Genomic DNA, 18,563 nt, shown 5'->3' on the forward strand with positions numbered 1-18,563 from the left:
TACCACGAGTACATTTATGTGTGTGAGCATGCATGCACACACACACACACAGAGGAGCATGCAAACAAATACAGCTAACCCCTGTTTAGAGCACTGCTACTTATGCTGTGGCTCTGCAGATATGGTGGTATTGTATTAAGGAACATTTAATTATAACAAGGAGAACTGTGTATTATTCTGTAAAGAATATCATTCTGCTTTGTTAAAACTAAATTATGTTGCAGAATGCATTTTTACTATGCAATAATGACCCCGTATCATCTAATACTTGCTCCTGATAGAGGAAAGACTTGTCAGCATTTGTAAGAGATGACTTCAAAGTACTTGTTTTGACATTTCTCCCTTTAATGAAGAGACTAACTGTAACTGTAGAGGTAACTGTTACTGGGTACACATAGCATGAGAAGCTGAAGTCTGCTGTTCACTTTTACTTGGCAAATGTTGATCTGATCTGGAGAGGCATATGATTCAGGAGTGAAGTAATTAAAATTCAGTCTTCACAAAAGCACTAGGATATAATGACTGTATCAGGTAAAGCCAACACACAAAGGAGAAAGCAACACCTTCAGACACTACCATGAGAATGCAATGGCATTTTCCACGGGCTGTTTGTCTAGAAATCTGAGGGCTAGAGGGGAAGTATATACACCCAGGTAGGTCTTTATGAGCTGCCAGCCACTACGAGGTGGTGCCAAGAGCGGCACCAAAAGGTGCTTCTCCTGTTGTGGTAGATGTGACACGAAGCAGCTGAGCTGACAAGAGAAATGAAACCAGGAGGTGAACAGAAATGAAAATAAATAGATCTGTACCAAAAAAAAAAAACAAACAAAAAAAAGGTCAGGAGTATCTGTATGTCCAGAAGGAAAGTAAAGTAGAGAACTCCCCTAACCAGTTTAGCAACTTTAAATGTTTAAATGCAAGCAGTGCAGGTTGTGGTGGGAAAGCTGAAGGATAGCCTGGCCACTGGCTATGAGTAGTAAAACAGCAGAAATATCATTACTGCAGTTACACCAGTCACCAGAAGTGACACCAAAGTGCTTGTGCCGTTCTGGGGTGGCTTGCAAACACCTTGGAATAAAGCCAGAAAGCAACAGCTGACTTCATTTATCAGGAAAAAAATAGGGCATTTCTGCAGAGGCTGATGGATGTTAACACTGAGCAATGGACAAAGTCACAAGGTGACAGTGCTACAGGCCTCAGCTCCTTTGCTACAGCTTGTACATGAATTCTGTCTCAGGTCCTGGCGAGCTGAATGAGGGTGGTGTGGTGTCAGTGGCAGTGACAGGCATGGGGTTCCACCAAATCACTGCCACTGCGAGCACAGAGACCCGCCTGAACTGGGTCGAGCTTGTTCTATCAGCGATTACAGTGTATCTAAAATATAAAATAAATTTTATGACTCATACTTTTCAGAAAATAGATGTCCTTTTGGGGAACTCTCAGAAAAATTCTGGTGGAAACTTAACTGATCTTAGCTGACCAAAACTTTCCTGATATAGTAAAACTGCCTTTAATTTAAGACTAAATAGATGCCAATTGCACATGTCTTTGCTGAACTTTATAGCCAGTATTGGTTTTGACTTGTGAAGGTTTTCTGTTTTCAGTTTTAAATTTCAGCAGCATCTATGGATTTCAGAGAAGAAATTAATTCAGTAATGTTAAAAAAAACCACTCAACCATTTAGCATTGACAGTGCTTTCTCCTGCAGTACTTTTTGTTCCCTTTAAGGTTGATCTCATCTCAGAGGAATTTGTTTCATCTTTGCCCTCCTTAGGAAAAAAGGACCATATTATGTATCAAGGGTTACATAAGAGAATTAATTTACAGAGGGTAATTAATTTTTCTGAGGAGAGTTTTATGTTCTCATTCTCCTGCATAAGATCTAAATGTTGTCTTTTAAAATAGAGGTAATACTTTCATTTTATTTTTATGTTATCTTTATATAGATTTGGCTACATTGTTTTACATTGGAATAATTCAATTTTGTGTGAAGGAAGATGTATTTCATAGCTGAGGAGCTAAAGAGTCAAAGACAGATTTCTCAACATGGACACCAAGCCTTTGAACAGATCCCTTCAGCCACCACCCCCAGCCAGTCTGAAAAGGGAAATTGCTGAATGAACTGCTTTCTAATTCATGGCAAAACAGCAGTGGAAAGTACTTTGCTGCGGGGGAAGGCACACAAAATGATAAAAGGCTTCTTAGCCAAGAAGCAGCTGCAGAGATAGATGTGATGCAAACTTATCTTCAGGTTTCACTCTTTCTGTAAGAATAGTGTCAGACCTGCAGACTCACTCAGTGGGTCCAGCAGGCCCACTGCGTGTGCACATTCAGCATAAGGCAGGCATGCATACAAACCAACAGCAGTATTTCAGACGACCCTTAAGCACTTAGAATATGGGTCTGCCACAGCATAGCTAATGCAGCAGCACAGAGTTAAAGGATTTTCTGTTCATTGAAGTTTGCAGCACTGCCACTAGCACTGTAATTCTCGGATGCGGTATCCAACAGGCTGCCTGGTGCATGGCTCAACTTGTGTGTAGGCTTGTGGAGGGATTCCACCCTCCTGCTTCCACTCATGGCCTCTATTCCTAATCATTTCAGGTTTCCAACAAACCGAGACAAAAAGAGCCAGAAATGATGAGTATGCAGGCTGAGTGAATAGCTATTTAAGTGCTGGGCACTTAAATGTATAGCAGAGCTGCACTGCCAGAAACAGTGCTCACCTTAACAGGGAGTCCTGCCAGACTGGGATGCCTCCCAGTGGAACTGACACGAAAAACCAACACCTTTTCTTCACACAGGCTCACAAAACAAGATTAGACTAATTGATCTGATACAGCAAAACTGGCACAAACCCAATAGGAGTTAAAACTTAAAAGTGGAAGAGAATCTCTTTATCTCAATAAGCAATCTACTTACTGAGCACAGTGGTATCATCTCCTCTTGAGGCACACACAAGGGCTAGCATTAACCCTAATTATTTCTACGGAAGACTATACCCCTAGACAGTCTGTGGGCTCTGAGTACTGAGAGAAGATGCTCTTTTTCTGCTTAAAGTAATTTCCTTCCATAGCTTTTGTGCCAATTTTGAAGTATCAGATCAATTAGTTTAATCCTATTACATGTGATAATCATAAGAAGATGGTTATTTCTAGTCCAGTGCCACAGTAAGACAAAGACACACTGCAAATTGTTCTGTTTACAATTGTCAATGTTCCTGAAAAAAACCCTTGATCTTTACCAGTATATTGGTTCTCAATGTACTGGCAGTAAAGCATTTCTTTTGCAAATGGGTGCACACAAATTTTCGGATTTTTCAGCTGTTCTAATACTTTGTAAAGCATTAGCTACAGACTTGTGATTTCACACTGCAATAGGCACCCATTTTCAAATGTCCTAGCTTCTGTGTTCCATGTACAAGAAATCAGAGACACTGCCTCTCTACCTTTGCAATTTCCCATTTACAATTAAAACTGAAATACCAAAATGTGGTTTGAAACTCTTGTTTGTCATGAGTAATAATGTAATTCCTTAGGTAATAAAATTGCAGACAATTTTTAAAATTGAAGCCTTTCTTCTCTCTGATTGGGTCTGATTTGCGTTATTTGAACTAATGCCTGAAATAATATGTTGATATGTCTAAGCAGCAAATCTATGCATTTCCCCCCCTCCACCCCTTTTTTTAACCTCCAATTCCCAGAAACTGCTCCTGCACTAAAGCCTTTAAGGAAGAAGACAAAGAATCCTTTTACACACTGCTTATAATGTAAGGCATTCTTTCATTTTGAGATTACAATTTGGTCTGCAGATTGTGCGAAAGGAGATAAAAAAGGACCCAGGTCACACCTGTAAGCTCTTAAAAAAGGCTGACCAGAAGTAACATGCCAACTGTAATGCTACATGGGTTGTATAGGGAACAAGATAAGAAATCCACCTCCTTCAAAGCTGATTTAAGGCAGAACAGGTGTGACTTCCAGTTGCCAGCCTCTATTGGTGTTAGCACTTACACTGCACCAGATGTAATTAATTCATGTTTCAAACAAGGAGGTAGCTCTAAAGACTATTTGATAAAGTGGAAAGCAACTAGGAAAATTAGGCATGAAATGCATCTTTACCATCAGTAGGCTTTACAGCCTTTGGCACCACTTGTTTGAAAGCTTGTAGGAGTGTATCACTGTACAGAGGTGCCTGAGGCTAATGCAAATGATGATGACTATGCTGTATTAAAATCTCATACCTTGCAGCCTTCACATGTGATGACTCCATAGTGTATTCCAGAGGATTTATCACCACAAATTTTGCATGGTATCACTTCAATTTGTGCTGAAAGAGAAAACAAGGCAGATATTTTGAGTATATAATTGTATTAATTTCTTTTTTTCTCAAAATGAGATCTTTAGAAATAGAGAGTACATAATCAACTGAACCCCAACAATATAAAAATGCTTTGTATTGTGTGTCTGTTTCTGAATGCTTTTGTTTGGAAAATTTTAAATGCTTCACATTATGTAGTTTCTGCCACATCCCACAAAACTCTTCAACAGTTTAAAATGTCTCACAATTAGTAAGCTTTTTCTCATATTCCTTTTTTAAAGTTTTTTTTTACTGGTTAGTTTTATATTTATTATAAATGATTATTGCTAATGTTAATGCAACTGTTTGATTCTCTCAATTACTTTGAATCCCGTGTCTTTCCTTTGATGATGCTGTAAGAGCACATTAGACATGTAAGGAAAAGCTGTGCCTTTATTTAAGTCAGACGAACTGAGAAGAAATGTTAAACTTATTTTCTCTCCCTTTCATTTTCTTCTGTGTAGGATGCATGCCTCCCTGCTATTCTCCTCCTACTTTTTTTTCTCCTGGCAGATGCTGTTTCTCCATGCCCAGGGCAGGAACAGCAGCAGTTCTCTGCAACTCAAGTCATCCATCAAATCCTTGAGTAGAAAAGCTTTTTTAGTAGAGCTAGCCCAAGCACAAGGAGAGGTAGCTGTTAGTACATTTAACAAGACACATTTAACTCTAAAATGGATTGAGACAGAGAAACAAGATTATTGTCCAGATGCTAATCCTAAAAAGAGCACCCCATTTCAAACTTGTGGGCTGTTGAAAAGACTAAAAAAACTGGAAACAAATGATGCATAAAAATGAATGCAATTGTAAGCTAAGCACTAAATATGCTTGCACAGTGGATACTGTGAAAATATAATCATATAGCCTGGATTATGCCCTGTTTCTACTTATGATTATCATTTACGTCTTTTAGCAGAAGCCAGAAGTTTCCTTCCTGCTACTTCCTTCCTCCCACCACCTCGTAGTTAAACAACCAAAATTCAGTACTGTGTCCCAGCGAGCCACCTCCACCACACTTCCCACCGAAAGGTGCATTGCATACCCTACTCCTTTATCCTCCTATTTAGTGTGGAGGCTTAAGGCGTAAACTGCACAGGGGGAACACTAGCAGGCCCTCTACTTTGTAAAGTCAATTAACTATTCCCTTGGGACGGCATATTCCAAGGGACCCAGGCAAGAGGAACTTATGGACGGCTGAAGAGACTTTAGCTTGCCACTGTGAGCTCATTTTCCTGACATACTCTTTCTGATCTAGCATAATTTTAGGTTCAGGCAAGTAAACCAGTTTTAAAACTGCTCCTAATCCATGCTAGAGGGAACAGAGGGAACTCCTTAACAGAGAAGCACTTGCAGGTCTTTGGAAATTTTTCCAGGTTGGTCCTGCTCAAAAATTCCTACGCCTTATGCCCACTAGGATAAAAAACCCTTAAATATGTGCCTCGGGGTGCTGCTCTTTGTGAGGCTACTTTGAGTAACTGCCCACAGGTCTCTGCCTGAGAGTCATGTGGATGGAGAAAGTCTCAGCTCTGGGACCATGTGCTGCTTTATGTTACATTGTTACATATGTCAATGTCAGAGGCAGGAACTACAATGAAAATATAAAGAAATCTTCAGGAAAAGACAAGACAGAGGAAAAAAACCACCACAAAAACATCAAGGTACTTTTAATGTGACTTGCATATACCATTTGTAACTCTGATAGGAACAGAGAGAGAAGAATTTATCCTGAGACACTGATTGCATTTAGCACAGTACTTTTTACTGTAAGCAAACAACAATTCCATGCATGAGTCTCAATTACAAGCTCTACATTCATGGTATTTGTGGATCAAGTCCCTAAATGCTAAGGCTTTGGGTTTCAATTAATATGTAAAAAATATTTTAGACTTGTGACTCTTCAGTTAATTCAAACCTTTATTTGAAAATAACCATTCTATAAATTAGTAAATTCAGTTTTGTCTAGGAAATTGCAACCATTTCTTGTTACGAGAACTCACAGAAAAGACTTCCTTAGGACACAAAAGGCATTTGCATAAGTTTGGAAAAGTGTATTTTGCTACTGTCCCCGACATTTCTTTAATAAAAGAGCCGAACAGTTTCCGGATTGCTAACAGAAATATTGAGTGTACAAGCCAGATAAAAAAGAAACCACTGTATTCCCAGAAGAGTCTTGAGATACTGTAATGAACATAGAGCATACCATGTTTCTTTTGCAGATAAAATCACAGGTCACAGACTGCAGAATATTCTGAGTTGAAAGGGACACACAAGAATCCTCAAGTTCAACTCTTGAGTGAGCGGCCTGTATGGGGATTGAACACGCTGCCTTGGCATTAGTAGTTGGCACAGGGCACTACACTTTTTGCACATTCTGGTTTTATTTGTCCTTCTATGATCTTACGTTATTTTTCTTACTCCCTTCACCTATTAAGCCAACAAACAGTTCAGGGAGCTGTATATCTGACTTTCCTTACAGCTATTATAAAATAAGCAGCTTTCTTCTGAACTCCTTAAAAATATAAAATGCATTGACCAAGTGCCACTTCCTAAATACTGAGGGCAAAAATTGAATGAACAAACAATTGTGGAGTTGCCACAATGGTAGCTTTCACCAGCACAGGAACAGAACTGACAAATCCCAATGTGATAAACTTGAAGAAGGAATTAGAGCAAAACTACTTAGCTCCACTTCGAAAGCCTTTCCACTTGCCTTCTCACCCATTCTCCTCTGATACTATGAGCAAGAAAAATGGCTCCCACCTCTTTTCAAGCAAGCATCAATCTGAGCCCACTGGTCCAATTTTTCAGTAAGCACATTGAGATGTACCACTCAAAAAAAGCCTGCAAAACCACTATCACCCTAACATCTAAGAAAACATTTATAATGTAATAATTTATATATGCTGCACAGTAATTGCCCCCTACCACCAGTTGTAGCATCCTTCCTCAGTACCAAAGAGTCATGTCTCTGCAGATTTAATCTCTTATTCTATACTGAAGTTGAAAGTTCTTTAGGACAGGAAACTGCCTCCAGTTTTATGGGACAGTCTAGAAAATGTAATGCCACAATAGAAATTAATTAATTCTATATGACTAGTAATTCTCATCCACAGATGATGGGATAACAACCTGGAATCTAATTCAGTCTCTCACGAAAACAGAAAGTCAGGTGGAATTCTATCAAGGAAGTAAATCTAAAATTGTCTCACGTATTTAAAATGAACAGTTACATATAAAAAAAATCAGTAATTAGAAACATCTTAAACAAAACATTAGCTCAAATGTGCAGCAAGAAAAATCAAAAGCACACTGCTGGGTTTTCTATTTTTTACCAACAGAATATTACACATGGACAAAAAATCCTAAAGGCAGGAAAATGATTGGGTTTCAAAAGTTATGTGGGTGAATCTGTAATGGGAGACCGTTTTCTGAATTCCTCTTGAAAGGAAGGTAAGAGTCAACAAGGCAGCTAATATGTCAGAGGTGTATTTGTGGGGATTGTCACTCACATGCATATGATGCCTAACAAAGAAAAACAAAGTTCATATTTTATATAATTTCAGTTTAATACCTGAAGAACTTCACTTGGGAAAGACAGGACTATAATCTCACAGACCTGTAGCTTTGGTTTAAGGGGAAATAAAGACTTGAGGTTTCAGTATTTAGTTCTTGATCAAAAGACGCTAATAAAGCATGCCAGGCAAAAACTTTGAAAAGCAAGTCCTTTCTCTAATTTGTAGATCCAAGAAAGGTTGCACTTGGAAGCATCAAGACTAATCAGAAAACTGATAGTGAAAAAACCCCAACTGCTCCACCTTTCAAGAATTCCCATCACCCTTTTTTTGGAGTTCCTTGAAAATTGCTGGTAGATTGGCCTAGTTCACTTCCATGTTTTGATTCCTAACTGATTTCAAATTAAGTACATTCACCATTTTTATCTACTTGCCAACTCTGCCTTTTTTATCCTGACCTCTGTGAGTAGGAAATGCTTTTTTTCCTTGCATGTAACTGTCAGTGGAAGTTTCCATGGTAAGTTAGGCTGGCAATGAGATCTTGGCATACCCTTTGCTACTGGAATAGATGTTCTCTAGCTTCTCAGCAAGATGTTAGGTGCTTTGCATTTAATAATCTGAAAATATACAGCTGAGGAAACTACTTATGTTTAGAGCCTCTGTCATACCTCATGCAGTGAGACCTATATAGTTAGTATTATCTCAGCAAGTTAATTAATTCCAGATAATGTTAATTAATGTCTGTAGATAAATTAGCTGTCAATCATAACCCAAATGAGCCATTAGAGGAAACTGATATGGTGCAGTTAACCCAGAAAAGTAATGTTTTCATAAAATCTCAGCACTTTTGCACAGAGATACATTAAACTCTGACTGTGGGTCTGGCCCCTGGATTTGTTGTAGCAACAGAGACTCTCTGCAAAGCTGATGGTTCTCAAGTAAGCCAGTACATCTCATGAGCACAGACGCACAAATCTCAAGAAGCAGCAGTGCTTGTATATCTCTGTGTTGCACTGGGCACAGATAATAGATGTCATCTGTACGTAATTATAAAAACGTGTCTTGAGATCAAAGTAAGCAATAGCCCTAGAATTTGGATATTGAGAAATCTGATAGATCATTGCTCAAAATAGAAATCGGGTACATTAGTGAAAAAATGAATGTTTTTTCCTATAAGTACATGCAATAGCCATGCCTGATTTCTTTCACTGTCTCACACTCCTAGCTGAAGTTCTTTTAGTTTATAACAAATATCACTTGGAAGGTTATTTGGTAATATGTTTTCTTTTGCCCTTCCTCTTTCATGACTTTCCAGTGGGGAAAAAATGAACAAAAAGAACCCCAAAACAAAACCCAACCCAATCCAACCCAAATCAAACCATGATTAATTGTATACCAGCTCCCCTTACAGAACAATTCTGCCTTTTGCATGCCTACTCCAAAGACTACTGAAAAAGAGCATTTTAAAACCTAAACTTTTTTTAATGGCAAGTCTTTATGTAGTTACTCTCTGCATCCTTATTGCGTGCATTTAAAATCTATTAAAACAAAAGATCAAAGCTTAGAAATATGTGCGATGATGATTGTAGAGTGATAAAAAGCTTTAAAATTATGTGCTGTATATTAGCCTTTTTGTATATGAAGAAATATGCTTATATCTGCACTGTAAATACATACTTTGGAAGATGTCTTCCTGAGTTCCACGGCAATAGTAATGTCTACTGAACATTGTCAAACGGTATGAAATAGCTGAATATGAGTTCAAATGATTACGGCTCCACAGCTAGAGGTAATTTAAAACTGCTCATATTATCTCATCTTTTTGTATCTTATTGCTACACAGTAATTTTGGGGCAAGTCTGGAAAGAATTATATACTTGCCTTTATATTCACCAGAGAAGGTGAAATTATAAGGAGAAAAAATGAGCACAGTATAACAGCCTTAAGTGCTAATAAGCACTGAAGTAAGAAAAAATGTTTTGTTCAAATACTGTTTCTTTCCTTTCCTAAGTGTAATAAGTACAGTGGATCTAGCACTATAATTTAACAATTTATGAATGTTACATTTGTGATGATCCAGGGTTACAAATGAGATGAGATTTTCAGATAGATGTAATATCTTTCATTAGAGCAAGAGGTATATTCTTTTTAAAAGAATCACTTTTGGACCTTTAGCTTTTTACCATAACTTAGATAGGAGCAAAGACTTCAAGCCTCTGCAAGGCTGGATGTTTCTCTGTGAAGCAAAGCCAGTTGTGAGCAAAAAAGGGCAACAATTTTAAGAGCAGTGATATAATGTTGGAGATAATGATATATTTTGGATCACAAGAATTTTCATTTTCTGCAGACCTAATTATTTCAATTAATTAAAAGAATTTGTATTTTTGTAAAAAATTTGTAAATTTGTAAATTAACAAAACCCCTGGATTTTCACCGTGTAATTAAAAGATTGGTGATGCAATTTCCTGGATTCCAGAAAAATATTGTACACTTTGTTGCCACAAATGTCAGCCCAGCCCTCAGTGAAACACTAAGAGATTAGGAATCTGACAAAGGTACACAAATTGCTACCTGGAAGCTCATTTGTTTCTTTAATCAAAACAGAGTGGCAGAAGTGCATAACAAGCACAAGTGTTCAGGGCTTTCCCAGCGTTTTTTGAATGGTTCACAGGCAAGGATGGCAGCAGAAGAGAAACGGAACTGCCTGTCTCCTCTGCTGGGCAGTGATGGCTAAAACCAAGTACAGCCCCTTGTCCAGATCCCAAAAGACAGAACTCAGGTGCCTTGTCAGAAGCTGTGGCTCAAAACGTGATCCCTGAAAGTCTGTGCTCACAGAGGTCAGAAAGTGCCAAAGGATCAGTAAACTCTGATGGCTCACCCAGCACTCTGTAAATCTGTATAGAAGCATTTTCATTGCCTCTCAATGTGAACATCTCTGTATTAATCCATAAACCATTTTCCCCAGTAATTCAAATTCACAGAAATTATGTGTGTAACTTCAAAGGATGGTACTACACTAACACAAGTCATTACACAACACGAACTGTTGCCAAACTGACGATTTGGGCTCCACATGTGAGTTAAATCAAAGTTATTTAACTAAATGATCAAGGCCTTATCCTGGGCCCCCTAAAGAGCTCAGAAACTTGCCCACAGAGAAAAATTTAAGTATATAATATATGCTGAATTATTATGGTATAGTTTCTGTTTCCCTCAGACTCAAGCAATGGTTCTGCTGATACTGCACACCTTCCCTAAAGAGATTATTATGCTAATCCCAAATATTATACTACCCAAGCTATCCTATATTTGACTTCATCAGATCCAATATTCTGCAAATAATCTCTAGGAGCTTTAGCTAATGTTTATATAAGCTGGTCAGGATGACTGAATAGTGGTGACCATATTGTCTATGCAATACTCTAAAACAGCGGAAGTTTGGCACTTGGCCAAAAAATAGCTGCCTACACAGAAAAAGCGCAGCAAAGTTCTTTCCTATAAGGATTATACTTAGTATTTACTCTGCCAAAATTTTTATCATAATTTCATAATAAAATTTCATAATTTTCATAATATTTACTCTGCCAAAATGTTTGTCATAATTTCACAATAAAAGTTAATAATTTAATAATTAAAATATTTTATAATATATCAGGCATTTAGCAGGACATATTATCTTCCCTCTCTACTTCTCCTTACTCAGAAAGCTACTTACAGCGTGCCAGGTATTGCTGACCTGTTGTTTCCTGAATACAACAATCCACATCTGCATTCTTTTCCCTTCTGAATAAATGGACTAATGAACTCTGCAAAGGAAGAGTTCAGATACCAGGATAAACACTTTCAGTCCATTTTGCACGTTGAAGCTGGCTGAAATGGCCATGCAGTAGTCAGGGCCTGTTTTTTGTGTCAGACACACACAGGTCTCTGCTATGCAGTTACAAAGCCGAGCGACACAGAGAAAGATGCTGCAGGAACATGCTGTGCAGACCTGTTTTCCAGGCTCCGGGATCACACACAACGTTATCTTTCCTCACGCCCAGCCAGGCGTTACTGCTTACTGGAGTGGGATAGAAATGAACTTAAAACTTAATTAATCTCATAGGGGAAGGAGGGTGTAGTGGTTATTTTCAGCTCTGCCTGTAGCAGCACCCTCTCCTCCAGCGCTTTGCCTCCGGACCGCAGCTGCAGCACACCGACAATCTCTGCATCCCTCACCTCCTCCCCCCTTACCTGCCCAGGCTCATTTGAGTGCCCACAAATTCCCACACTTCCAGTAACACTCAAACCTACACCCGTCTACACCATGCAAAATCTTCAAGGGAAATGAGGACTGCAGCAAAATGAGGGTCTAACTTGAATTATCTGGGACTTTGTGTGGCTGCCATCACAGCCAAAGGAAACATTTCCAAGCCACTTTCCTGCACCACTTTTCTTGCAATACCTTACTTTAGACACAGTATAACTCCTACAAGGCAAAATTATGAGAGACAGAAGCAATAAAAACCAAATAATAGTGATTTCAACCTGAAATACTCTGAAATCATTCAGATGTTGCCTTCTTAAAACTTCCTGAACTTCTTCATATTTCCTTATATTTTTGATTATCACTATGGATTTTCACTTTTGCACATTGCTATTTAAATCTTTGCTCCATCTTTTGAAAAGCATTTAAATCAGCTGGAGATATTCTTGGATTTGCATCTGTTGCTGTTTGAAAAAATGTTGTACTTACCAGCTGTCTACTTACCAATTTAATCTGCCATCTTTTAAAGACAGGAGGAAGAATTAATCTCAGTAAAATTCCAAGTACAGTTGTCTCAAGGGTAGACTTGTCAAATATGTTTAATACCTCCCTCTGTATTTTTCACTGTAATGCCCCATAATGTTAATGAAGAATAAAAATATTTCAACTCACCAGTTGCATTAAGTTTTATATTGGTTTGAATATCACACATTTTGTTGTAAATAAATAAGACTTCCAGGAGCAGAACAGTAGTCTCCCTACTAGCCTACTTAGAGTTACACCTGTGCCGTTGCAAAAGTGGAGTCTTAACAGACTGCATTAACAAGATTAAATGGAAGAAGTAATAAGGCACAGACTGTTCCATGTCATTAAAGAAGGGAAGAAGGCTTCTGGAGGCACTAAGTAATGAAAAAATATTTCTTTTTGATACTCTATTCATGTATGCATTTCCTATTTCATTCCAATAATTTTTAAATTTTTTCCCCTTGAAATTCTGGATAAATCCCAGCTTTCCTTTGTCATCAGTTTTTGTTTCAGATATGTATTAAGGTATGGAGGATTAGAGTGGCAGATGTAAGACGCCAAATTATTATAGATAAAATCCCCATGTTGTGAAATGTCATGAGCCTACATCTTGCCCACTTTCAGCCAGAGTTAAAAAGTAAGTTTGTGTTTTTAGATGCCATGTGACAGACCTGTCTGAGTTGCCCCTCTTGAATCCCAGGTGCCCTTAGGTTGTACAGAAAAGGGGAACTCAGGGGTAAGCTCTCAGTGTGAATCTCTAACAGAGCTGCTCAGAGCCTGGCACTTCCACAATTTTCCCCCTAGCCTTCTATAATGTTTATCACTGCACCCTGTTTCATGGGCTGCACGTGCAAAGGCACACAGCGGCTGCTCTGCCCCCAGTGCGGTGCAGCCAAACACAAAGCAAGATTTACACAGGCTTTCTGTCAAGAATGAAACACAGCAAAATAGTATGTGAGAAAAGAGCATTTCTACAAGACAACTAACACATTTCATGCACTGCCTCCTACTAATTCATTTTTCCCTTTTGAGTCTTTGTGGACTTCCTGTGCTTTGAAAGAATTCCTCTTCCCATCCCCATTACATATTCCCAGGCTTTTCTGTGGCACTGTTACCCCACTTCCAGGTAACCTTTCCGTTTTAATCCATTTTCTTGTGCCCTAACCTTTTGCATAAAGAAGTTGTTGGAATAAGTAAGAAGATTCTAACAGTTCTGTATTGATAACTCTGCATATCAATTTCCTTGGAATTCATGCCAAAGATAAAACAGAGAGAACTTAATTTTCAAGATTCAGCTGGCCTGATACATACAGAAGACTGCTAATCATACATACTACTGGGAAAAAAAAATCAAAGTTGCCATCTCAGCTGTCTTTGCTTTGAATGCTTGCTTAGTTTAAATAAAACAGCTGAAAGATTTTCAAATAAAGAAACATATGCAAGAGGAAATATTAGGGGAGAGTTCTGAAGTTCGTGCAAATAGGCAGTATTATTGGAGATTAGGAAAAGTACAGAAAACAAACAAATACATGAGCTGAAAATAGGCTGAAGAAATATTTTCCCAATAGTAGAGAAAACATTATTTGAAGGATAGTAAGGATGAGTTAATTACTTGAAACAACTCATTTAAATTTGCATAAGCATTACACAGCTATTTTTTTCGTGTCTGTTCCTAGAATCAGCCACATATAGTCACATACATGTGTTGCTCTGGGTTTATAATCTTAAATACAGTCTCCAGCTCTTGGCCGGTGGCATTTTGATGAATAAACATTTTCTGGCTTGGTAAAAAACAGTTCACTCTCTATTATTTCATTAATTGAAGCTCTTTGATGTTATGGAGCATAACTTTTCCTGACTGGGTAAATAATTGGTGTATAATTTTCCTTCTGTTGCAACAGTGTTTCATTCTGCTGAAGTACTGATTGCCTAAGAAGATCTTTAAATCTCACTGTTTCATAAAATATTAGAGTTTCCCATTAGACACACTGCTTTCCTCTCAGATAAAAAACATGGATCAAAGAAATGGCCAAAAGAAATGAACAATATTTAAGTGGGTTTTTTCCCCTTCTTTTCCCTCTGTAATTTGTGTAACTGAAAATTAGTTCTGCATGAGTCAGAAAGAAATAATAGATTGCTGCCAAATACTGTGTATCCTTCTGATGCATGATTTAGTATCAAACTGGTACTGAGCGATGGCTCCAGACACACCAGGTTTCAATTCCAGAACTGCCACGGACTGGCAGCCCAGTAAATCTCACTGCATGTCCTGCTGGATATGTCACTGCTGCCCCTGCAGGGATCAGGGTGGGATCTTCAAGACTTCAGGAGCACACTGAACTGCCTCTAACTCTGGGAAAACAGGAAGTTCTTGTAAAATAAGCCACCACAACAGGAACTCAAGGAAAGCACAGACGGCAAATAGGGAGGCATTAATACCAGACCTAAATGGAGGTGAAGGTTTGGAATTAGCACATGGGGCAAATTCCTCAGTGCAGACACAGTAGGGAGAGTGCAGATGGAAACAACAGGAAGATGCCAGGCCTGGTGAGGCAGATCTGGGTAACCTATCCAGGCAAAAATTCCCACCATGGCAAACGGTGAGAAAGCAAACAGCTGCTTACAGACGCGCCATTCCAAGTTGTGGGAACAGCATCTATGCCTCATGGATAGTGGGACCCTGGACCTGGAAATGAAGGGTACCTCCAGAAGAACACTTTGGGACCCCCAGGACTGAGCAAACCAGTGTGAAGAAGAACAAGCAGGACGCCAGAGGAATCCATGTAGTGGTATCTCTTGCTGAATCTCTCACTCTTTGTCTTCTCCCTCTTCCTCCTATTCCTATTGCTGTCTCCACCTCGCATTAACAATTAAATAAAATCTGTACTATTGATTTTGGTCTTGTTTGCACCTTAATTCAGTCAGAGGCATCTCTTACCAGCTGGATCCTAACAAAGAGCAGGCAGAACTTGGATGAGGAAATCTATGCAATATTTACTTTTTGAAATGAGACCTGATTTCAAGAAGAAATTGAAGTATTTTAACTCTTACAGAAATACGAGGTAATTTTCAGTTTGTATTTCTAGAAGTGTACCCCACCGACTCTCAGCTGGAAAAAATCCTATGTTGAAAAATTATTTCAAGAGCCAAACAAATACAAAATGAATACTCCACTCATCTACAGCACAGGCTGCAGCAAGCTCTGAAATCCATACATTAAAAGCTCCCTTTTGACCATGAAGCTGCCCAATGAGCTGGCCTAATAGCCTGAAACAACAGACAATCTCAATAAAAGGCATCCCCATGCACCTAGTGTTCTTTTTAACTGTTTGAACACAAAGAGATCATAGAATCATAGAATAGTTTGGGTTGGAAGGGATCTTCAAAGGTCATCTAGTTCAGCATTCTTGCAATGAGCATAGAAAAGTCATATTTGCACATTCATGACAAAATATTTCCCGATCGTCTTCAAAAGGAAAGAGATTTCTTTTTTTCTATGATAAAGATTTTTGAGGTAAGGGTCTATAGAGAAATGAGGTGGAGTTTCTAGAAGAGGGTGGAGGAAATGGAGTAGCTTCAGTGGGTTTAATCTTCCTGCTGTGTTTTAAACTAGCACATTAAGAAAGGAAGGAATTTGACACCACTGAACACTTTGTAATATAGCCTTATTCCTAAATGAACTAATTCTCTCATCGGTCTAATTTGCTGAGCAGTTAGTAGCATCTTATAACATCCACAATCACAGAATGAACTGCGGAAATGAGGACTGTAAACAATTTATCCCAGTAATTTAGAAAGAAAATAAACTATTGAAACTTTTACACAGAAACTGATTATCAGAGTACAGTAAAAAACTCCCACAAAACTAATAGCATTTTCCTGAAAGACAAATATATCAAAATTCAAAAACTGACTATTATTTTTTTCTTGGTAAAAACTACTAATACTCAATAACATGGTCTGCTTGATAGTGGAGCCCTGGAAAAAGTTAAAGATAGAATCTAAAATGTTAAGCTTTGTGTTTTCCCAGATCAACTGCACCTGCGTAAGCAGTATGATAAATGATATAATTGTTAGATGTGATGATAGTTTAGTAATTAAATATAATTATTATATAACCATAAGAAGAATAATGAGAAACTATGTTGGAAATTCAGAGGGGGGCTAAATCTATGTATACAATAGAAGAATATAAGTATAATATTTAACATGAAAGTTATATAACGATAGAGTATAAAAACATGATCATTTCAGATGTATGGTTGGAGTCAGATTTGGGTTGAATACACCCCTGGCACCCAGAGCTCTTAACAAAAAGCACCGCATATAATCCCTCCGTGATTATGAGTTTTTGAATGCTGACGTGCTGAAGCCACCCTGTGCAATTCTATAGCTCAGGGAGTCCTTCAGCTTCTTGTAGGTAAAATCTAGTTTGGTTGATAGCTGAGGTAAAAATTATTTAGCTAAAGCAAAGAAAATCTGGCCATCACTTTAGAGACAATAAGTGTAGAGAGCAGGATGAAGGCGCAGTGGAATTCACTTCCACCTAGCAACCTTACTCTTTTAGGAAGCAGACACAAGATGCACCCTGTCTTGGTTCTGGTCAGATTGTTATTTTTTTTCAATGGACAAGAGGACCACAGGTAGGACATGGAGGTTATTCTCTACTGCCTCACATTGTTGCTGGGGGAGGAGGAAAAGGAGTCTTGTCTGGGAGGAAAGGGCTCCTTCTGGCTGAGTGAGTGGCAGAAGGAGCACTCAGGTAATGCTGGCTTTAAGCTGGAGCGTGCAATTGGGAAACGCTCACGTTCCCAAGCACTCACATGTGAATCCTTTGCCCATCATACACACTTAGTTCTTAACATTGATCGCATTGCTCTTTCCAGTAAATTGCTCTCAGCCCCCTCTGCTCTGCGCTGAAGCAGCCTCCCTCTAAGTACTGTGTGCAGTTTTGGGCATTAAGCTGTTGGAGGGGTCCAAAGAAGGGCACCAGGATGGTGAAGGGCCTTAAGGGGAAGCTGGGTGAGGAGTTGCTGAGGTGCCTTGGCTTGCTCAGGCTGGGAGGAAGCAGAGGGGCAGGCACAGATCTCTCCTCTCTTGTGGCCAGGGACAGCACTCAGGAAACAGCATGAAGCTAAGCCAGAGGAGGTTTAGGTAAGATATAAGGAAAAGAGCACGGTATTTAATGGGTATATTATACTCCTTATCATACACCAGCCTCTGGGGAAGTTGAAAAACACAATGGACAGCTAAAAACCACATTGAAAGCAATGGGTGGGGGGACCTTCACACACTGGGACTTTCACTTTGCCAAGGACACCTCCTTAGCTACCACCAGAGTCTCCACCAATTGAGCTGAGCTGGCCCTGCCCAATCAAAACCTTCACAGATCACAGATGGGATGCACCCTGTGAGGTACATCTGAGGAATGTGTTAGGGAAGAGACAGTTTGGATTAGTCCAGGTTTAAGCTAAGACAAACCTGTCTGTGGGACTGTTTTTGCTCAATGACCTGGGTGTACTTGGTATCTAATGCAGTTGGATGGGGAAACATTATGTGTACCTGAAGGGAATTTGATTTTTAGGAGAGAGCAGTCTGTAATATTTTGTTGTATAATATTAGTAGGTGAATGCTGTAACTAGCATGGATAGTGAGTACGGACTGCTCCAGATACAGTGGTCATGAGCTCGTGATGCAGCTTGCAACCACCTGACAGCACAGCAGCCCTCCTGCCCTGGAAGGCATCTAGGACAGAGAACCCTCAGTCATGGGCTCAGTGAGCTCAACATATATCTTGGAAAGACAGATATTGACTGTGGAAATTGTGCTTGTGTCTATATCTCTCTATATATGTTTATAGTTGGAAGGTGTAGGATCAAGATATTGATGGTATAGGATATGGGCTGGATAGTGTCTTAGTTATAGTC

The 18,563-nt window shown here is 38.9% G+C and overlaps 1 protein-coding gene across 1 annotated transcript in view; it reads right to left on the reverse strand.

Moving 5' to 3' along the window:
• The window catches only part of RORB (RAR related orphan receptor B), a 130,305-nt gene that overhangs the window by 29,506 nt on the left and 82,236 nt on the right, over window positions 1–18,563 (reverse strand). Inside the window, exon 2 of the mRNA XM_054283365.1 lies at window positions 4,241–4,326. Within this exon, the coding sequence (XP_054139340.1) occupies window positions 4,241–4,326 (86 nt within the window). The remainder of the gene's footprint in view (window positions 1–4,240; window positions 4,327–18,563) is intronic.

Source organism: Melozone crissalis, unplaced genomic scaffold (genome assembly GCF_028551555.1).
Source record: "Melozone crissalis strain CALT ecotype California unplaced genomic scaffold, PUWL_Pcris_2 ptg000036l_1, whole genome shotgun sequence".
NCBI lineage: Eukaryota > Metazoa > Chordata > Aves > Passeriformes > Passerellidae > Melozone > Melozone crissalis.